We start from the raw sequence: 24,036 nt of genomic DNA on the forward strand, positions 1-24,036 counted from the left end.
AAACCACTGGTCTAACTTTTCTTCTTTTCACTGTTTTCTTTAGCGATAATACATTTCAAATAAAAAAAAATCATCATCAGCGTCCCAGACGTTTTTTTTGTTGTTTTTTTTCGATGAAGAACTGAAAACAGGGAAAAAGACCATTCAAACCAGGACAGCTGCAGTACTCGACATGATACATACACGGGTACTTCAGCAGTACTTTATAGCGGTATTACAAGGGCTGCAAAAGAAGAGGACACAGAAATGAAAGGAAAAGAATGCCCTGCGTGAATTATTCATACACAAGAATACGTCGTGTTGTGCCGGGAAATGTTAGGCACCTGTAGAACTGTGAGCGTGTGTACAGGTATACCTTAAAGCACGAGATCTTCCACGTGTAGGACTCAACGCAGTAGTGTGTTTTTTTTTTACTGCTTTGGATATTTCCACTCAGCCTCTAACCCAGGGGTGTCCAAACTCTTTGACGTAATGCTCCAGAAACTCAATCTGCTCAAAGGAAGGTCAGTTTTGTAGCTTCTGTAACGAGCTAAACTGTTTTCAGATGTGTGAACATGATTGCACAAGGGTTTTCTAATCATCAATTAGCCTTCTGAGCCAATGAGCAAACACATTGTACCATTAGAACACTGGAGTGATAGTTGCTGGAAATGGGCCTCTATACACCTATGTACATATTGCACCAAAAACCAGACATTTGCAGCTAGAATAGTCATTTACCACATTAGCAATGTATAGAGTGTATTTCTTTAAAGTTAAGACTATTTTAAAGTTATCTTCATTGAAAAGTACAGTGCTTTTCCTTCAAAAATAAGGACATTTCAATGTGACCCCAAACTTTCAAACGGTAGTGTATATGTACTGTACATACAGACTGTATACATACATACACTATATTTACATATATACATACATACATATGTGTATATATGTGTCTATATGTATGTATATGTGTGTATATATATATATATATATATATATATATATATATATATATATATATATATATATATATATATATATATATATATATATATATATATACATACATATGTGTATATATGTGTCTATATGTATGTATATGTGTGTATATATATATATATATATATATATATATATATATATATATATATATATATATATATATATATATATATATATATATATATATATATATATATATACACACACACACACACACACACACACACACACACACACACACACATATATTTAAATATTTACATATATATTAATATAATGGGTATATATAATTAATACATAAGATAATTGAAGTGAATTATATTTATATAGCGCTTTTCTCTAGTGAATCAAAGCGCTTTACATTGTGAAACCTATATGTAAATGTAACATCTAAGTTACATTTAAACCAGTGTGGGTGGCACTGGGAGCAGGTGGGTAAAGTGTCTTGCCCAAGGACACAACGGTAGTGACTAGGATGGCGGAAGCGGGGATCGAACCTGGAACCCTTAAGTTGCTGGCACGGCCACTCTACCAACCGAACCTATACCGCCCAATGGATATTAAGAGTATGTAAAAATTTGACTCCTACCATGTTTACTTGATGACCTTCTTAAAGAAATATCAAGCGGTTAAAATACGCCATACATGGATGACTGTAGAGGATTTGAACGGGTGTAATTTTGAATTATGTGTTGTGCTTGTACATTTTTCTTATACTACCCATAAAGATCAGTGAGCAGGTCGTGTTATGTGCGACCACGTGTGTCGACTTTCTGTGTTGGTTGTTTGCGCCATGACTGGGAAAGGTTGTTTGTATAAAAATGCCGAGCTGTGTACACTGCTATGTGCAATTCATGGTCATTAATTGGAATTACCCACAAAGTCCACATGAGGGCGACTAAATCGCAGCAAATATACTGTCAGATGTTTCAAATTAAGATGGAGGATCCCCGGGGGCCAGAGTCCTTACTAATCTCATGACGTCTCTCGGGCCAAAATGAACACGCCGGCGGGCTCCACTTGGCCCGCGGAACATAGTTTGGACACCCCTGCTCAAAGTAAGTGTGTGTGAGTGTGTGTGTGCGATCAATTCATCAAAACCTGATGGTTTTTAGCCAGAGCGAGGTAGTTTTTTTTAACAGATCTTCGGTTTTGGTGTCAGGGAGACCAGATAAGAACCAACATTTTAGGCATTTGTCGTCGTGGTTATTCAGCAAGGATGCACAAGGAAGTACAGTAGGGAAGGGATTCATCACCCATTCCTGGGTGGATCTCGCGCAAGAGGAAGAGGGGGGTAAATAATTTTTGCCATGCAGTCTGCAGAAAATTATGGAAAGCGCCACTCTGTATAGCAACAGTGGTCAAAGTTGGAATTGCCACATTTCAAGATATTTACTAAAGTGGATAGTGCATCCCCCCAATTTGTCACATTTCATGTGTCAGGTAAACCGCCACATACGAATCCCCTTCCTAGTGTACATCGCAGAGTTCCGAAAAGGAGGTAGTGTTCTTTTTGGTCTGTCTTTTTTCAGTTCAATTAAATAAGAAAAATGGCATGAAGTGCAAAGGTTAAGAACTTCTTGGATACGTGTCGTCTCTCGGCTGTTGCCCTCGTACATAAATATCGACTTTGTGAGCGTTGGTTGTCTGTTCCTTCCTTGTCGCCACACATTTTTGGAACGACTTGGTTCCGCTCGTGTTTGGAACACACTTAAGTCCGACGACACCAGACGCAGGCTTTTCACCTGTAAGTGTTTTTTCTTTGTCTTTGCCAGAGGAACTGTGCATGCTGGTAATACTATTGTGTACCAAGGAGTAGTACTTCCACTGCAAAGAAGAAAAAAGTCGTAAGGTGAGGATGATTTTGGAAAAAAGTAATGTTCTTCATTAATATTACGCCATTTATGGGAGTATCCTCGTTTTTGGAGGAAAAATAATTTTATGAGATGAGAGAATAGATTTTTGTGAGTCTGCACGGATTAAAGTCAGACATTTTGGTTATACAAAATGCTGACTGTATTATTTTATGGGAATAAAGTCTGAATATAAAAATAATAATCTTGACTCATGACTAAAGTCTTAATATTAATGGAAAAACTAAATCGTCATGAAAAAAGTAAAATTCTTTTTTTTTTTAAGATGAGCATATTTTTAGTAAGATTTAAGCATTTAATGTGAGTCCCAACAAAATAAAGTCAGACATTGTGCTAAAAAAAAAAGTGAATAATAATCTTATGACGACGGTAATATTTCATGGGAATAAAGTCTGAATACAAAATAACTGACAATATTGAAACAAATATATATAATTTTTTTTAATCATGATTCAGTTATTATTGTTGGTTTTTTTTTCAAAAGAAGGTGAGAGTTAATTTAGAAAATCTTTGACTTCTGCAAAAAGTAATTTTTGGAGGAAAAAAGGTGTGATTTTGTGATACTAAAGTAATTTTTGTAAGTCCTAACTAAATCAAGTCAGACATGTTGCTAAAAAAAAAAAAGCATAATCTTATTATGACAGTAGTAGTTTTCATGAAAAAAGTAATATTTTATGGGATAAAGCCTGAAGATTCTGAATGGATAAAAAAAAAAAAAGTTTTATTTTTATAATGAATTATAAGTTACAATTTTGTAATTATTTTCTTCTTATATCAAAATGTATTTTTTTAAAAATTGAAAATAAGGTGAGACTTAGTTGGAAAAATCTTTCTCTTAATGAAAAATGATGCATTTTTTAAGAATATCTTACTTCTGCAAAATTTATTTTATAAGAAAAAAGTTTTACTTTTGTGAGACTAGTCATTTTTGTAAGTCCTATCAGAATAAAGTAATTTTGCTAAAATAAAGCTATTCTTATGACGACATTTTTCATGTAAAAAAAGGTAACGTTTTATGGGAATAAAGTTTTAACATTTTGAGTAAAAAAATATCCGATGATAATTTGATTTTGTGAAGAAAAATAATTTGTAAATGGGAAAAAAAAATTGTAAGAAAAATAGAATTTTTGGGGAAAAAAATGATCAAAATGTGACTTTTTTTTAAAAAAGGTGGTCATTTTTTTGTAAATGACTAGATGAAAATATGATTATTTTTTTCTCTGCAGTGGTTTTAACCATTTTTCTTCCTTTTAAGTGTAATAAAACTCCTCTGTGTATTTGGCCTCATCACTGATGCGAGCAGTTTTTAACCGACAAAAGCTTCCAAGTCCATTTTCCAGTTTTCACTTTGGTTTGCGGGTGTGGTCAGCAACTGTAGTCCTGTTCAACTTTCAAACAAACTAAACATCACAATAAAAAAAAAAAAACAGCTCAAAACTTCTGGTTTGTTGTCTTTTGGCCAGTTTTTTAAAGAATAAGAAGGGAGACTCTAATACTAATAATAGTAGTAAAATAATAACAAAGAAAAGGGTTTTTGGTTTTCTAAACATTTCTTTGGTTACCTGTAAAAAAAAAAAAAAGAATGCGGGAGTGAGAAGCAGATATTTTCGAAGCAAATGTTCAATTTGGTATGGCACTGTAGAGAAAGGTAATGTTTTTTTTTTTTTAAATGTCTAAAAGTCAGGTGACGATCCTCGAACACGTGCGCTTTGAATCCAGCCTTGTTTTGGTGTCCTACGAAAACTACTTCCCGTCAATCTGGAACTTGAGTAGGATGAGGTACTCTAAGACTGCATTCATATACATTTCTTTTAAAGCATGACTCACATCTCTTGACTAAAAGAAAAAAACAAGCGGAATAAAACAAGCAAATGGAAATAATCCTGTCTGGACCCACGGAAAAGGTATTAAGTGCTATCTCCACATTTCTAGCCCGGCGACACTTTGGCAGTGAACGGGAGAAGGGACAATACTGCGTTTTTCTACTTTAGTCGTACTCTTTAGGAAAGGAATGGTGCCAAACAAACACAACGTCCTGAAGGAAGATAACATGGAAATAATCATCGCAAAAAGTAAAGAATGATAACAACATAACAAAAAACTGACAAAGAAAGCTACCACACTTGTTATATTCCATATCGTCATCTGGTTCCTTTTTTTTTTTTTTTGTCACAATATTTCTGGCTGTTTCCGTCTACGAGTGTTCATCCCTCCATCCCAAACGGGGACGCTCCTTTGCTTGCAGTCTTTTTGGGTGGCCGGGGCAGTGTGTTCTTCTTCTTCTTCTTTCTTTTTTTTTGTTTTTCATAACTCACTTAAAAGCCTAAAAGATGTCCGTGAGTGAGGAGCCACACCCCCCTTGCTGCGCACCCCCCTCCTAGAGAGCACGGGTCGAGGTATTCTTTGAAAGCGTCCGTCTTCTCTGAAAAGTTGAGTTTGGTAAATGAAATGATTGACTCCAATGGGGGGGTGAGGAGGGGGGGGATACTGCACAGCCCCCCTTAGACTCCGCCCCCAGGGCAGATGCTCCAAAGCTATATACACGCCATCCTCGAGGGAGGGTCCAAACCTCCTTGGGGTCTCCGTAGAGAAGTTTGGAAGGAGGCTTGGACAAGTGACGGAGTGTGTGCGTGTGTGAGTGAGTGTGTGTGTGTGTGTGCGTGTGTGTGATACGGCGAGTTAAAGAGTACTTGATGGAGGTCTTTAAAACCCTGCTTGGAGTTTCTTAATGTCATCCTTGGTTGCTTGCTCGTAACGACAAATATTCGAAAAAAAAAAAAAAAAAAGGAAAGAAAACTTGTTTTCGTTTCCTTTTTGCTATTGTTTCTTCTTCAGAGACTGCTCTGCCTAAGCCCCGCCCCCTGGATCCATCTTACTCCAGATCGTCGGTGGGCATGTCCTCCTCCAGGTCACGGTCGTCGCTCGACAGCGGCAGGCCGTGTGTGATGCCGGCCAGGAGGGAGATGGGCCGACAGTCCTCCTCGATCTCGGTGGGCTCCTCCTTCACGTGCACCGCGTGGCTGCACACACACACACACACACACACACACACACACACACACACACACACACACACACACACACACACACACACACACACACACACACACACACACACACACACATGTTAGTAAGCTACCATACACACTCATTACTCCTAATTGATGCATGTTGTCATAGTTACCGTACTTTCCGGACTTTTTTTTACCCTCCGGCTTATAAAACGGTGCGGCTAATTTTTTCTCCGTTAACGGCCACAATGGCAACTATGGACTGGACTCTCATTATTATGTTAGATCCACTATGGACTGGACTTTCACAATATTATGCTAGACCCACTCGACGTCCATTGCATCCGGTCTCCCCTAGAGGGGGCGGGGGGGGGTCACCCACATCTGCGGTCCTCTCCAAGGTTTCTCATTGTCATCCCACTGGGTTGAGTTTTTCTTTGCCCTGATGTGGGATCTGAACCGAGGATGTCGTTGTGGCTTGTGCAGCCTTTTGAGACACTTGTGATTTAGGGCTATATGAATAAACATTGATTGATTGATTTATTCATTGATAATGTTTTGTTTTCAACATCCGGAGAGCAACTGAAAAGGTGTGTTATTGTTTGTGCTATGGCGCCATCTTTTGGACAAATTCGCTCATTGAAGGTTTAAAATGTACTTCCTGTTTCGTGCCTTAAACCGTAAGTATAACCGTCCATAGCATTTCTGCTCGAAAGGATTCTACATTCGTCACTCCAAGCAACGTTTGTAAGTTTTACAATATAACTAAAACAATTCTTACGTACTAAACCGTCCCATGTGTGATGTCTGTAGGAGTGTTTTCATGCATATTTGTACGCGCCGTCTTAATGTAATCAAGCTGCCGTCGTTAGCATTAGCTAATATGCTAACACGTTTAAATGTCTTAGTATTATTAACTTACAACGGCATTCTTTTTGTATAGTTTCAGTTTCACAAATTCCTCAGTAAATTCACCAAAACGTCACCGTGGAGTTATTGAGTCTGTTTAGCTGATTGGAGAGCTAGCTTGCGTAGTGGTTAGAGTGTCCGCACTGAGACTGGGAGGTTGTGAGTTCAAACCCCGGCAGAGTCATACCAAAGACTATAAAAACGGGACCCATTGCCTCCCTGCTTGGCACTCAGCATCAAGGGTTGGAATTGGGGGTTAAATCACCAAATGATTCCCGAGCGTGGCGCACGCTGCTGCTCACCGCTCCCCTCACCTCCCAGGGGGTGAACATGGGGATGGGTCAAATGCAGAGGACACATTTCACCACACCCAGTGTGTGTGGACGACAATCATTGGAACTTTAACTTTAACTTTTGTGGGTCCACGACGATCACTTCTGTTTTGCCTGATCAGCCGTTTTACTGCCGTGTTACAGACACCATTTGGAAACAATTAAGGTATGTAAACAAACATTCACAAAATCTTTTGTACCGGTATATATCTGCGGCTTATTTCTTCTAAAATTTTGTGGGTGTGGCTTAAAAAAGGTGCAATCTATAGCCTGGAACGTACATTAATTACTATTGTTCTTAGTTGTAATTCTTTAAAGTGCAGTTGATATTTGGACATATTTTACGTACAGTACGATGGTTGTAATTCCTAAATGGAGTCCATACTTCAATGGTGATTGTTTTATTTGAAATACATTATAGCGATGTCTAAAAGCCACATTAGAAACAACTATGCAAAAGTGCAATATATTTATCAGTACAGTAATCTATTTATTGATATCTGCACCTTATTGCTCTTTTATCCTGCACTACCATGAGCTAATGCAACGAAATGTTGTTCTTAGCTGTACTGTAAAGTTCAAATTTGAATGACAATAAAAGGAAGTCTAAGTCTAAATGGATAAACCAAAGCAGTGGTTCTCAAACTAATGACCCAACATTAAAACACATTAGCGTAGTAGGCCTAAGCATTCGTTAAAACGAACAGGTACATTTCATATTTTTGGCCAGTATAACACGACTCACGGTTTCGAAGAGTAACACCGTTTTACCTGTACTGCTGCGGGCTGAGCGTGGGGCTGCAGCTGCCGTTGCTGTTGACCTGCTCCACGGTGGAGCTGACGTCGTCGTGGCCCACATGTAGCATGTTGAGGCTGGCCGCAGACGGAGGGTTCACCAGGGAAGAGCTGTTGAGCAAGGACAGACTGCTCTCTGCCAGGGCTGCCTGCACACACACACACACACACACACACACACACACACACACACACACACACACACACACACACACACACACACACACACACACTCACACACACACACACACACACACACACACACACACACACACACACACACACACACACACACACACACACACACACACACACACATTTATTGACACAGGTTTACATCCACTTAGTTGGTATTTCTTCAACATACGCCAGCATTTACTTCCTAATGTTGGATGATTGCTGCATGAGCGGGGTACTCGACAGACCACTAGGGGGCACTTGCACACAGCACATTGCACATCAGGCCCTCCTGCACATGGAGGAGCCTGTCAAAAAGTCTGAGCGTTCACGCCAGAGTCTCAACTGTCATGTTGCCGTAGACTGACACACAAACACGCTGGCGTCCTTTAACGGCAGAACTCCCAAAGGGCAGCCGTGTGTTTTTTCTACCTACAAAAGGCCTGCAAAATGGCTGCATGAAGTCAGATGTCACCATTCTTCTGTGAGCCGTTTATTCTCAACTCTGCCTCTTTGTTACTTCAGCACAGTTTGTTCTGGTGTCTCTACAGATGACACGTTTGGAAAAAATAAATAGTTGCAATATTGTCAAAGAAGTTGTCATGCAATAATTTTTAGGAATATACTGGGAATTACTTACTTGCAAGACATAATACTATCCTTTTACAGTATTAAAGTCAAATATATTGTGAAGAAATTGTTTTGTTTTTTGTTGGAAACAAGTTAGTAATATTGTTAGAAAAAAAAGTTGTCATTCTACAAGAATTATGTCGGAATATTTTGAGAAAAAAGTTCATATTTTATAGGAAAATATTATGCCATTTTACAGGATTAAAGTAAAATATGTGAATTTTTAAATTTTTATAAACATTTAATATTGTGAGAAATGAGAAAAGTGTCGGGATATTAAACAAATATATTTTAAGAATTTTCTTTAAATTATTTTAAGAAAAAAGTATGTCATTTACATGATTATCGTCAAATAAATTCAGAATTCTTATTTATTTATTTAACCAGACAAAAATATGTAATTTACCAGATTAAAGTCAAATATGTTATGAAGAAAAGTGTTTTTTTTGTTTTGTTTTTTAGAAACAAGTTAGTAATAATGTTAGAAAAAAAGTTCTCATTGTACAAGAACTGTTGTAATATTTTGAGAAAAAAAATTATGCCATTTTACAGGATTAAAGTCAAATATATTATGATTTTTTTTAAAGAAATATTTAATATTGTGAGAAAAGTTATTTTACAATAATTGTGTAGAAATATTAAAAAACAAGTATGCCATTTTACATGATTATAGTGACATTTTTATTTTATATATTTGTTTAGATAAATAGCTGCAACATTGTGAGTAAAAAGTTATGTGTAAAAATAGTTTTTTTTTGTTTGTTTTTTTTTTGTTTAAGTTAATAAAAAGTTGTCATTGTACAAGAATTATGTCAGAATATTTTGAGAAAAAAATATTTCTTACACGTTAAAATTCAAATATAGTGTGAAATAGTCTTTTTTTTTAAAAAGAATAACGCAATATTGTAAAAAAAAAAGTGATTTTACAAGAATTGTGAAGAAATATTTTAAAAACATTTTTAGGAAAACAATATGCCATTTTACATGATAAAAGTCAAATATATTGGGAAAAATGCAATATTTTATTTTAGAAAAAAAGTTGCAATATTTAGAGGAAAAGTAATTTTTAGGAATTTTCTATAAAAAAAAATACAACATTATGTAATTGTACAAGATGAGGAGAAAGTCTGGACGCTTTCACATGCAAGAAAAATGTGGCGATTCTCATTGGCTCAGAAATGTTTTGTTTTTTTTAGCTGCCACGGGCGCTAATTTTATGCAGTAACCTTAATTGACAACTACTTGACGCAGTGCATGTGTGTGTGTGTGGGGGGGGAAGATGGGGGTGGCGCCTGCATGGAAGAGTGAGGTGGGAGGTGAGGTTCATGTGGGAGAAGAGGGAGGAAGCGTGAACGTCGTTAGGGAATCTGCTAATTATAAAAGGGAATTGATATTAGTGTCCTTGATTGTGATTGGCTGCTGTGTGTGTGTGTGTGTGTGTGTGTGTGTGTGTGTGTGTGTGTGTGTGTGTGTGTGTGTGTGTGTGTGTGTGTGTGTGTGTGTGTGTGTGTGTGTGTGTGTGTGTGTGTGTGTGTGTGTGTGTGTGTGCCAGAAAGAAAGATAGGAGTAGGGCATTCCTTACCTGGTAGCTGGCGTTTAGGGATCCAAAGCCCAGGCCTGAAATCATATTTTTCACCAGAGTTGGACTCCTACACACACACACACACACACACACACACACACACACACACACACACACACACACACACCCACACACACACACACACACACACACACACACAGGCGGGAGAGAGATGAGACAAAATGTCATGAAATCTGACAAATATGTTGTTCTAAGTAGAAACATGCACAGACTGTAAACAGATGCTTAAACACACACACAGCAGACGCTCTGATAACTGAAGTGCAGGTGTGTGTGTGTGTGTGTGTGTGTGTGTGTGTGTGTGTGTGTGCGTGCATATAATTAACCCCAGTTTCTGTTGCAATTGGAGAGAACATCTGTTTGCGTTCACTAACAAGCTTTGTTGCTCCCGTGCTTCTCACACAGCTGCTTACTAATGGTGTTGACTAACAGGCAAAACACACGCACACACACACACGCACACATACGCACACACACACACGGTACACGAAGGGCCATTTAAGGCAATCATAGTGCCAGCAGCTATAAGCGCACACTCACATCACCCTCAAGAAACATCACAGCACAGGAGTGTGTGCGTGTGTGTGTGTGTGTGTGTGTGTGTGTGTGTGTGTGTGTGTGTGTGTGTGTGTGTGTGTGTGTGTGTGTGTGCGCTCACCCGGTCATCTTTGGTGGTCTCCTCTTTTGGTATTCAACTTCGTCCACAGTCCACACGGCCCCCTTCACGTTCTCCACGCGGACAAAACACTTGTGCAGACTCAGGTTGTGGCGCACGGCATTCTGGGTAGGGGGAAGAAGGGAGAGACCTGCGTTTAATTTTGTGTGGCAAATTGTCAATACATTTTTTTTTGGGAGAGGGGGTGGATTTTCATTCACATAACGAAAGCAAAAGTACGAAAAGAGCAGGAGTGCATGCAGGACACCTGTGACATGTTCAGAGATGAATTAATTAGTGCTATTTATGTTTGGCTTTTTTCATTTTTCTCTTCCTATGTTGCACAAAGATCATATGTGGAAAGGAGGTCTCACACTGCCGATGTTATCGCCTTTAAGGATGAACTAAATCTAAGAAAAACACTTGAAGACGTATCAGAAGTGTGTTTATGTTTTGTTTCTTTTTTAGAGTCACGTGCTTCGCTCCATGTTTTGACCCTTCATGTTGAGTTTATACAATTATTATAGCACATCTTCAACAATTTCCTCTTTGTTGCTCAGAAAGTTGCTCTAAATTACCAGACTTCAACACGTCTTATGTTTTATTGAACTACAAAACAATAAAATACATAATAAAGCCACTTTTTCAATAATAATGTAACAAATTTAAATACAAATACATCAAATTGAGGGCCTTTGCAGATTAAAAAAACGATTATTTAGATCATTTAATTACAGATCCATCCATCCATCTATTCTGTTTTAATCACTATTTAATACAAAAGCAAGTAGGAAATGTAAATGTTTTCTATAATGTATTCCCATTAGCCTGGAAATAATACAAACCCCGTTTCCATATGAGTTGGGAAATTGTGTTAGATGTAAATATAAACGGAATACAATGATTTGCAAATCCTTTTCAACCCATATTCAGTTGAATGCACTACAAAGACAAGATATTTGATGTTCAAACTCATAAACTTTATTTTTTTTTTGCAAATAATAATTAACTTAGAATTTCATGGCTGCAACACGTGCCAAAGTAGTTGGGAAAGGGCATGTTCACCACTGTGTTACATGGCCTTTCCTTTTAACAACACTCAGTAAACGTTTGGGAACTGAGGAGACACATTTTTTAAGCTTCTCAGGTGGAATTCTTTCCCATTCTTGCTTGATGTACAGCTTAAGTTGTTCAACAGTCCGGGGGTCTCCGTTGTGGTATTTTAGGCTTCATAATGCGCCACACATTTTCAATGGGAGACAGGTCTGGACTACAGGCAGGCCAGTCTAGTACCCGCACTCTTTTACTATGAAGCCACGTTGATGTAACACGTGGCTTGGCATTGTCTTGCTGAAATAAGCAGGGGCGTCCATGGTAGCGTTGCTTGGATGGCAACATATGTTGCTCCAAAACCTGTACGTACCTTTCAGCATTAATGGCGCCTTCACAGATGTGTAAGTTACCCATGTCTTGGGCACTAATACACCCCCATACCATCACAGATGCTGGCTTTTCAACTTTGAGCCTATAACAATCCGGATGGTTCTTTTCCTCTTTGGTCCGGAGGACACGACGTCCACAGTTTCCAAAAACAATTTGAAATGTGGACTCGTCAGACCACAGAACACTTTTCCACTTTGTATCAGTCCATCTTAGATGAGTTCAGGCCCAGCGAAGCCGACGGCGTTTCTGGGTGTTGTTGATAAACGGTTTTCGCCTTGCATAGGAGAGTTTTAACTTGCACTTACAGATGTAGCGACCAACTGTAGTTACTGACAGTGGGTTTCTGAAGTGTTCCTGAGCCCATGTGGTGATATCCTTTACACACTGATGTCGCTTGTTGATGCAGTACAGCCTGAGGGATCGAAGGTCACAGGCTTAGCTGCTTACGTGCAGTGATTTCTCCAGATTCTCTGAACCCTTTGATGATATTACGGACCGTAGATGGTGAAATCCCTAAATTCCTTGCAATAGCTGCCTGAGAAAGGTTTTTCTTAAACTGTTCAACAATTTGCTCACACATTTGTTGACAAAGTGGTGACCCTCGCACCATCCTTGTTTGTGAATGACTGAGCTCTTCATGAAATCTACTTTTATACCCAATCATGGCACCCACCTGTTCCCCAATTTGCCTGTTCACCTGTGGGATGTTCCAAATAAGTGTTTGATGACCATTTCTCAACTTTATCATTATTTATTGACACCTTTCCCAACTTCTTTGTCACGTGTTGCTGGCATCAAATTCTAAAGTTAATGATTATTTGCCAAAAAAAAAAAGTTTATCAGTTTGAACATAAAATATGTTGTCTTTGTAGCATATTCAACTGAATATGGGTTGAAAAGGATTTGAAAATCATTGTATTCCGTTTATATTTACATCTAACACAATTTCCCAACTCAGATGGAAATGTGATATGGTGTTCTTTTTTTTTTTTTTTTTTACAACATATTACTGTAAATAGAAAACATTTTTAAATTTTATTTTGGCAACTCAGCTGCCAGTTTTTACCATAATAAAATGTGGTACCTTTATTCCATTTACAGGGATATACCGTAAAAACATAAAACTGACAGCTCAGTCGACAGAATTTTACTGTAAAAAAACAACATTGGTTGTTTATTTTTAACCTAAAGTAACATGCTGTAAAAACCGCCGTAAATTTGACAGTAAAATCTGTAGGTCACTTTTATAGTGTACAATTTGATGGATAACTTGCTTAAGTATCATTTTGAATTTTTAATCAAAAAAGTTAGATAATTTAATATTTGCTGCAATAATGGGCACTATTTTTTTTCCTGTCAAAATGGAAAAAAAACAACTAATACCTTTAGTAAGAGAATTTAAAAAAAGTAAAGAAAGAAAATATACAAAATATGCAATATTTGTCCCAAAAATGTGGAATATTTAATGTGAAGTAATTGAAGTAATAATTGATAACAATACTGATTTTAATGCATTATTATTTTTTTGAGCAATGACAGTTTTAAAGAAAAAAAAAAACAGCCTAAATGGCATTTTTGTGTTATTAGAGTCAAATTTTTTTTGGTCACATTTCACCTTTTATTCACTCTTTTATGTTTTTTAATAGTATTCATTATGGATGTTATTACATTTATTGATGGTTTGGGGTGATAAACAATGTGATATTTTTAGAGTGGTCCACCGAGAAAGTAACATTGAGTTGGTCTTCAGTTTATTTTGAGCCAACACATTTTATTCCGCTCACATTTTTTGTTGCACGCAGCTGTAATCAGCCATCATCAAGCGCACACACACACACACACACACACACACACACACACACACACACACACACACACACACACACACACACACACACACACACACACACACACACACACACACACACACACACACACACACACACACACACACACACACACACAAGCCGCTATCTTCGCCCCACCCCCCAAAGGGACAGGCCTCCCTTTTCATCTGCCATTTGTAGCGTGTTCATGCCCAATTTCATTACCAATTTTAATTCGTCTATAATTAAATCCTGCATATTCTCTCTGACATGCTCTTCTAAGCCGAGAGGGAGGGACAGGCCAGGCGTGCATCACTCCTCCTCGTAATTACACGCGCGCGCACACACACGCGTACGCACAAACACACACACGCGCATAATTACACAAGCCGTAATCAGCGGAGGAACACTCTCTCCTCCGCATCCCTTCAACCCCTGAGCCGCGATGCTAAGTTTTGTAAATGAGTGTGACCCCAATCTTCGCCTGCCACCCCGGCGACACACACACACGCACACGCACACACACACACACACACACACACACACACACACGCACACACGTGCACGCTGCCATAAAGGCGTTATTTGCATTTGTCTCCGTGATGAAAGCCTGATTCTCCCAGTTAAAACATTAGGAGTCATTTAGAGAGGGTCACAACACGCGTGTCACTCAGCTGCACCGCATTTTTTAAAAACACGCTTACTTTGTGCGCAGCGAAAATACAACCGACTGCTAAATCTGTCGCAGAATTAAGAAGAAAAAAAAAAGAGTATTGGACTTAGAAAGACTAGTCCTTTGTTTTCAGCAGGTTAGACAACTGTGATGGTCTTCTCACTGGGCTCAACTGTAATGCTGCTGCTCGAGTCCTGACTAGAACCAAATACGTGCTCAGGTGACTGCACCGGCTTCCAGACTTTTAAACAGATCTCCTTGCGTGCAAGTCTTTTGCCAAAGTACATCACGGACGCGTTAAAACCGTATGAAACATCCCGGGCTCCGAGAACCTCGGGGAGTGGTCTCCTGCTGGTGCCCAGAGTGAGGGCCAAACACGTGTAACCCTGACTGCACTTCATAGAGTTACACTTCTTATATGCTATATGCTACATGCTACATACGTGGCGAGCTGGCCAGGAGGACTTGTGGCTAATGTCCAAATTCCGCATGGTGAGACCACGTTTCAGTTTTATACTTCTAAAATCTGGAGTAGTCAGCGTTGGCAATGTTTAAATCCAGCCTGTTGTAGAAATGTATTTTGGACATGTTGAAAACAAAGCAAAAGAAATTATAAAAGTACAGAAATAGAAAAAAAATATTTAATTTTGCACATGGCAACTGAAAGTATTTTATCCACACTATTTGATTGCTTTTAAATAGAATGATCATTATTTTATCTTGATTTTATCTTCTGATTTTAATTTTTTTTTTTTACAGATTTTAATTAGAATTATGAGTATTTTTATGATGATTTTATTTTCTGATTCTAATTTGAATGATGTTTTTATTTTCTGATTTTAATTTGAATTGCAGATTTTTTTCTGATTTTAATTAGAATTATGATGATTTTATTTTCTGATTTTAATTTGAATTATGATTATTTTAGATTTTTTCCTGACTTAAATGTTAATTATGATTATTTTTATGATGTTTTTTTTATGATTTTAATTTGAATTATGATTATTTTAATTTCATATTCTTATTTTTGCCTTCTGCTCATTTTCTGTCAATAACTTTGCATTGCCTTGAGTACTAATTGTGCTCTGTAAACAACCTGGCCTTCCAAATGTTTAGTCCATGAGCATTCTGTTTAACTTTGTCAGTTTTTGCTATATCAAAAACTGTTACCAAACATTCTCATCGACTGAAAACCTTCTCACTCTTCCTGAAGTTCCACGTTTCTTTGATCCGTGACTTCCTCTCTCCTGGTGAAATTGAAGGGCCTACTAAGCGACTGTTTGACTGTGCTCCTGTATAAATACATGAGCCATATTTAAACGGCTTATATATTTATAAAGGCTATATTTAAAGATGAGGAGGCCTCGTCACCCCCTTGCTCCTTGGAGCCTCAGTTTCAGGACTATTAGGAGAGAGAGGTCGGGGTCTTCCTTGACTTCGCTCGTTCTCTCACTCTTCCTGGCATTAGCGGCGGGTTTGTGCAGAAGTGGGTCAGCAGCTACACTGGCGGGATCAGCGTGAGGGAGGGAGAGAGTGTTTTCTCGTTAGGCGAGTGAGGTGAGGCGCTGGCCTCAGAAGAGAACTTGTGTCTTGTCAAGGACACAAAGACCCAATAAGTGTCCAATCAGTCTTGTCTTTGAGGAGCTCAGCTAAGTCCGGTGGAAAGGGTGTGTTGTATCATTCAGTACCGTGACCCTAACCAATAGCCTCTTTAGAATTTGAGGCTGGAATGATGGATTCGGACCATTTCTCACGTTTTAATACCGCTATGCAGACTTATGATAATAAATGATAAATGGGTTATACTTGTATAGCGCTTTTCTACCTTCAAGGTACTCAAAGCGCTTTTGACAGTATTTCCACATTCACCCATTCACACACACATTCACACACTGATGGCGGGAGCTGCCATGCAAGGCGCAAACCAGCAGCCATCAGGAGCAAGGGTGAAGTGTCTTGCCCAAGGACACAACGGACGTGACTAGGATGGTAGAAGGTGGGGATTGAACCCCAGTAACCAGCAACCCTCCGATTGCTGGCACGGCCACTCTACCAACTTCGCCACGCTGTTCTGTGTTGGTGTTGAAACCACAATCATTGCGGTAATCAATCCATCGTTACAGAGTGGTGGCTGCATCATTGTTACAGCTGCTCAAGCATTTGTTTTTAGTAGCTTGTGGACAGTGAGTAAGATCTTCAAATTTTATAAGGTAGTGATCGGACATTACTTTAGTGTAAGGGAGTACCATGACTTAACAGGGTGGTGACACCCTGGGCAAGGACTAGATCTATTACAATGTGTTGGTTCAATTATTATTTGTGTAAGACCACAGCTGTTAAATATAGTCTGCAGCACCACGCACGGAGGGTATTCATATAGATATTAAAATCCCCCATTATAATTATATTATATGCGTGCATCACTAGATCAGCAACAAACTCAGACAATTTGCTGATACATATTTTTTATATAAAATATGTATAAAATAAATAAATAAATGAATAATAATAAATGAATAATAATAATACATATAAATGATAAAATATAAATAATAATACATGAATCAATAAATAATAAATGTATACAAAATAATTCATATAAATATACATATATATATATATATATATATATATATATATGTATATATATATATATATATATATATATATATATATATATATATATATATATATATATATATATATATATATATATATATATATATATATATATGTATAAGATTTGGGCGATACCACACGTTTGGGTAGCGATCCGATACCAAGTAGTTCCACCGTCATACATTGGTCATATTTAAAGTCCTCCTGTGTCATGGGATGTATTTCCTGAATTTATGAATATAATAAAATAAAAATGTAAGATTTTGAGATGATAAAAAATAGTAATGCAATCATTGTAGTATCGATTACATAGGGCTCTAACACTTCATATCATTGCAATCGATATTTGTATGGATCCACCCTTTTGTTTACGTTCACGAACGCTAGCTTGTTGTTAGCGGTGAGCTATTGCATCCTCCTACGTGTGTAGTGAAGCATGTTTAGCTATTCCTCGTCCTGCAGGGATGATACTTGTAAGAAACTCACTTTATTTGTCACCATGGAGGCGAGGATTAGTGATTTAGAAGCAGCTAAAACACTACGGAGAGACGTTAAAGCACCGGCTGCAGAGCAGCGCTTCAGTGTTTATATCTCCACCTTTATCATTAGTTTTAAATTCAAAATACGTCCATTCTCCCTCATCTTTCCCCACACTGTTTCTGCTTGCAACTGCTGTATATGTATATATATATATATATATATATATATATATATATATATATATATATATATATATATATATATATATATATATATATATATATATATATATATATATATTAAGGTGTGTCATTTTTTGAAGTAGATAAAATAATGATACTGATTTCTGAGTGTTGAAGAAATAGCGGCCATGTAGTTTGAGAAGTAGAGCTGTGCCTTTTACCTTCCACGTGGCCGTGTTTCTCCTGAAGTAGGCGAACTTCCGTGTAAACCAGTTGTAGATCTCGTTCAGAGTCAACTGTCTGTCTGGGGACTCCAGAATGGCCTGAGGGCGCGGAGAGAAAGGACGCAATTAGGGCGGAGAGGACGGAGACGGAGGCAAGAAGGGAGCAGTGTTGCAACTTACGTGGCGTATAAGAGAAGCGTAAGTAAAAGGGGGCCTAACATCAGCGTTCTTGTAGAACTCACAGTTCTGAGCCAGCTCTGAAAGGGAATTCATCGCAAAATATTGACAAGAATTAGTATATCATAATACTTATATGATTATTGTCAAAGTCATTTTTTTCAAAATGTCCTGGAAATACAGGACAATGGAAAAACGTTAACCATTGACCCTAACCACGGTGTGAGCTAACTGACAAAAAGATTTGAATGAAAATATACACAATTTACAGCAGGGGTTCTGAACATTTTTAAAACCGGAGCCCGGCCCAGCAGACACAAGACATTAAAACAACGTTGACAACTTTAAATTAGGTTCTGACATTGAGCAACTCAAACATGATGTTGAAACAACATGCTTTTTGACGACATTTAATCAATGTTGGATTCTGACGTTGATTTAAACCGTGGAAATGTGGTCATTTTCTAAATAATATTTTACAACACAAATACAACGTTGAAACAACATGCTTTTTGATGACGTTTAATCAATATTGGATTCTGACGTTGATTTGACTGTGGAAATGTGGTCATTTTCCAACCAATATCCTACAACACAAATATAACGTTGAAGCAAACATGCTGTTTGACCACGTTTAATCAATGTTTGGTACTGACGTTAATTTGATCATTGAAATTTGGTCATTTTCCAACCAATATTCTACAACACAAATACAACGTTAAAACAAACAGCTTTTTGACGTTTAATCAATGTTGGGTTCTGACATTGATTTGACCATTGAAATTTGGTCATTTTCCAACCAACAACATGGATCCAACGTTAGACATTAACAGTGTCTCAATTTACAAATACAACTATTTTGCAACGTTGTTCCAAAGTCAGTTTTAAATTACATGTACGTATAATTAACGTAGTATCAATGTCTTGTGCCTGCTGGGGGCCGGGGGCCCAGTCAAATATTAACACTGAATTAGCAATCTTTCTTTTGATTTTAATCATATTCAATAATCATATCTAACCAATACTTACAGTGTACAACCTTGTCAAATGATATGAAAGCATGTGTTAATCACAAGGATTATTGTTTAAGACTTAAACCTTAGGCTTAGGTCAGGCTGACTAGAACAATAGGTATTAACTAAATATACTGCATAAATAACTGACAAAAAATACATTATGTTGTGCTAAAATAAATTATTATGACAATGTTTCCTAACTAAACTGTCAATACAATTTAAGTGCAAATGAAAATAGTTTCACCACTTTAGTCATTTTTTTGCACTAAAGAAACTTCTCCATGACTTTAGCTCCAGACTTCTTCTGTTTGTTTCAGATTGTCATTACTGCCACAACTGGTGGGAAAGTGTATTGCAACCGAGTAAGGACTATAGGGACGGCCCAACAATGGGTAAGAAACACTGATGTACACAGATAATGTACATTTTGCAAAACAAAATTTGAACTTTGAAGAAATAACCACAAATGTGCATCTAAAAAAAGAAACAACGGATATAAAGCATAGAGATGAACAAAAATTAAAATAACAGACATTTGGAGGAAAGGATGGGGAAGACTGCTGAGGATGAGAAGTGAATGGCAAAGAGAGCTCCATGTTGACTTGAAGTTACCAAATCTAAAGAGCGAATAGAACGTGTCTCTCTGGAATAAACAATCCCAGAAAGAACATCAGGGGAAAGTATGGATGAAGAACAAGGTTGTAAAGACACCAGCCAGAGACAGAGGAAGAGGCGGGCCTACCTGAGGCGATGGGCGTGCAGTACTTGTCGGAGTTGCGCCGACGTATGGGCCCGACGGCGTGCGCGTGGGAGTGGCTGTGGAGGCTGGACGAGCTGATGACCGAGGGTCCCTGGCGCAGCGGAGTGATGGGGGTCGCAGCTGAGGTGGGTGGGTGAGGGAGGCCCTCTGGGTAGAGGTCGCTGTCCCGCTTGAGAAAAGAGCCGCTGGATGCCAGGTTCAACTGAGAGACATGAACGTGTTGTTTATGTAGCGCAACCATCAGACAACACATGTTAGCTTTTCATTCCTTGTACTAACAGTAAGGCCCAAAATATTCATAGCCTGGCCACATTGTGAATGTAGGTGTTTTTATTGGGTATCGTATATCTGGAAATAACAACAGCAAGTGCTTGTAAGAAGGCGTGATATAATTATATAAAGTGGTATATGCGCTAGATCAGGGGTGTCCAAACTACGGCCCCCCCGGTCTATTTGTCGCCCGCCGGCGTCTTCAATTGGCCCCGCTATACGGCACAAGTTCAATAAGCAATACACGGTGTATTCATATCATATACGAGGATGTCGTTGTGGTTTATGAAGTCCTATGAGACATTTGTGATTAAGGGCTATATAAATAATCTTTGATTGATTGATTGACAAATAGCCAGCCGTCTGATAGCTGCTATTTTGTCGCCATCTGGGGGCCAACAATTTCCCTTGTGGATCAATGAACAATTTCCCTTGTGGATCAATAAAGTTTGTCTAAGTCTAAGTCTAACAAGAGTAACTCAACCCATAATTGTACTTGTCAGGATACACAGCACATCATTTACTTGTATGACCAAATCCAAACAACCTTCCATGATGCAGGAAAAAAAAATAAACCAGCACAAAAATTCAACACACATGGTCACACATAACACAACCTGCTCATTGAACTGTGTGGCTATTATAAAACATGTCCAATCAGCATTAAATAAAGAAAATGTAAAGTACACTCATTTAAGTCCATTACAAGGGATGATGGGAAATATGCAAAACACTCTCTTCACACTCATGCATGTTTGGCGCATTTTAGCTGCTTGATATTTCTGATTGATTACAAAACCTTAAGGACGTCGTCACGGAAATAAACAAGGTTGGCGTTGAACTTTCGCATACTCTTAATAACCAATTATAAGAATTATTAAATATATATCCATTATATTATTATAAAATGTGTACTCATATATATATATATATATATATATATATATATATATATATATATATATATATATATATATATATATATATATATATATATATACAGTATATATATATGGAGATATACGTATGTATATATGTACATATATGTATATATATATATATATATATATATATATATATATATATATATATATATATATATATATATATATATATATATATATATATATATATATATATATATATATATATATATATATATATATATATATATATATATATATATATATATTTTTTTTTTAATTTTATTTTATTTTATTTATTTATTTTTTTATTGCATTTTTTATTTTTTTTTTAAGCCCAATGCGGCCCCCAGTCAAAAAGTTTGGACATCCCTGCTCTAGATCAGAGAAGAATATAATACGGATCAGGCCTTCCCTACAATATTAATTTTTGGAGCATACTTTGTGGCATTTTCTGCTAACTCCAGCTTCCGATTACCCTGTAGGAACTACAAATCTATTAATTTTACCTTTAAGAATATGAATTTGGCTACAATTAAACAGGTTTAAAAAAAAAAAAATCTTTATTTTCATATAGCTGCTCTAAAAACCTCTGCTCGTTCAGTATTTCTTAACAAATTGTTGGTCCGACTGCCCCCTCGAGGTGTAATAGCCATTGGGGTCCATCGATGTGTATATGTATAATAAATTGCCAGTCACAATTAACTTGTGCTCAGCTGGTAAAATAAATATATATATATATACTTATTATGTCATCCATTTACTTATTATGAACTGTTACAGGCGTATTCAATAAATCATGCTAACATTAAAAATGTAACTTAATATGTGGGGATATAAAAGGCATCCGGTGCTATCAAACCGGGCGGAAGCGGAAATTGACGTCACAAACCACCTAGGAGCACCTGTCAGACCCAGCGTTTTTTGCTACGGAGCCACTTCATGGAAGAATCCTCATTTGTGACCTTTTTTGTGGACTTTCCATTGGGCTGTGGAGAACCAGGACAACAGAGACTCTTTCCAGGAGGACTTTGAGTTGGATGCGCAGACGCGGTACCGTGAGTACGCTGCTGCGGCTTCCAAACATTTGATCGCTTGACCGTACGTGCATGCCGCTATGTGCATGTCACGTACATAACTTTGGAGACTTTGGGGAAATATACGTGTTATATGAACTTTGGGGAGGTGAACGGTACTTTGGGCTGTGGGATTGAGTGTGTTGTGCAGGTGTTTGATTTATATTGGCGGGTTATATGGACGGGAGGGGGGAGGTGTTTGTTATGCAGGATTCATTTGTGGCATATTAAATATAAACCTGGTTGTGTTGTGGCTAATAGTTATACATGTCTTGTGTTTATTTACTGTTTTAATCATTCCCAGCCGAATATCAGGTCCCACCCGTGACTCCTTAATTTGCGTAGTGGCAGAGACACCCGGAGAACTTGGGTGCGTTTGTTACAGAGGGCCGCCCAAAAATATCTCAGCTGTGGTCCATATGGGCCGCACTCGGCCGTACGCCACGTGTGGCAGTAATGACAATATCAAACAGACAGAAGAAGTCTGGAGCTAAAGTCATAGAGAAGTTTCTCAAGACCAAAAATTATGACTAAAGTGGAGAAGCTGTATTTACATTTGTACTTTAATTTTATTAACAGTTTATTTAACGACCAAATACAATATTATTATTATTACTGTTAATTGACATATACTTTATTTATTTTAGCACTGTTAAACTGTAAGTAGGTTATATATAATTATTGATTAAAAAAAAAAGAGTAAGATTACTAATTCAGTGGAAATATTTGAGTGGAAATATTGGGCCCCGAGGTCCAAAAAGTTAAGAACCCCTGATTTAAATCATGCTAGAAGTTACCAATAACTTTAAGGATAGGACTAAAAATTGTACTTCCTTCCTTAAAATTGTAATTTTAAATATATGAAAACAATGGCAAATATTGCAGTGTTTTGCCACTTCCTTGTGTCATTACCAGGTAAACCGTAGCTATTCGACAAAATATACTTGGTCAGAAAAATAATTGTTCTGGGCTTACCTCTGTTTTTCCCACTCCCTTGTTTCATACACACACACACTCCACATGCACATATTTATACACGCAGCGCTGCTACAATTAACCTCGCTTGCAAAAACAAAACCACATGACAGCATGTTTGCAAGGAACACAAACACGAGCGCTCGGCGGTGGCAAAGGCTTCGCGGAAGAACACCGTCCAATTAGGACCCACAAAACAACAACGTACGCACACACAAAACCAGGACTAGAGTCTCTGTGGGACAGCAGTTAGGACGACTAGTTTAGGACTAATTAAAACCTCTCTCTGTGTGTGTGTGTGTGTGTGTGTGTGTGTGTGTGTGTGTGTGTGTGTGTGTGTGTGTGTGTGTGTGTGTGTGTGTGTGTGTGTGTGTGCGTGTGTGTGTGAATGTGTGACTTGCCTCGGCTCTTCCCCTCGCTCC

The 24,036-nt window shown here is 37.7% G+C and overlaps 1 protein-coding gene across 2 annotated transcripts in view; it reads right to left on the reverse strand.

The window, feature by feature from the left end:
• Positions 1–1,194: 1,194 nt before the first annotated feature.
• Positions 1,195–24,036, reverse strand: part of foxp4 (forkhead box P4) — a 235,381-nt gene continuing 212,539 nt past the window's right edge. For both annotated transcript variants that reach the window (XM_062054800.1, XM_062054792.1), the window contains exons 12-18: positions 20,353–20,572; positions 18,598–18,674; positions 18,415–18,516; positions 10,974–11,095; positions 10,295–10,361; positions 7,882–8,054; positions 1,195–5,878 (exon numbers count right to left, since the gene is read on the reverse strand). In XM_062054800.1, coding sequence (XP_061910784.1) covers positions 5,731–5,878; positions 7,882–8,054; positions 10,295–10,361; positions 10,974–11,095; positions 18,415–18,516; positions 18,598–18,674; positions 20,353–20,572 — 909 coding nt within the window. In that variant the 3' untranslated portion in view covers positions 1,195–5,730. The remainder of the gene's footprint in view (positions 5,879–7,881; positions 8,055–10,294; positions 10,362–10,973; positions 11,096–18,414; positions 18,517–18,597; positions 18,675–20,352; positions 20,573–24,036) is intronic.

This window comes from Entelurus aequoreus, linkage group LG01, assembly GCF_033978785.1.
Source record: "Entelurus aequoreus isolate RoL-2023_Sb linkage group LG01, RoL_Eaeq_v1.1, whole genome shotgun sequence".
Taxonomy (NCBI): Eukaryota; Metazoa; Chordata; class Actinopteri; order Syngnathiformes; family Syngnathidae; genus Entelurus; species Entelurus aequoreus.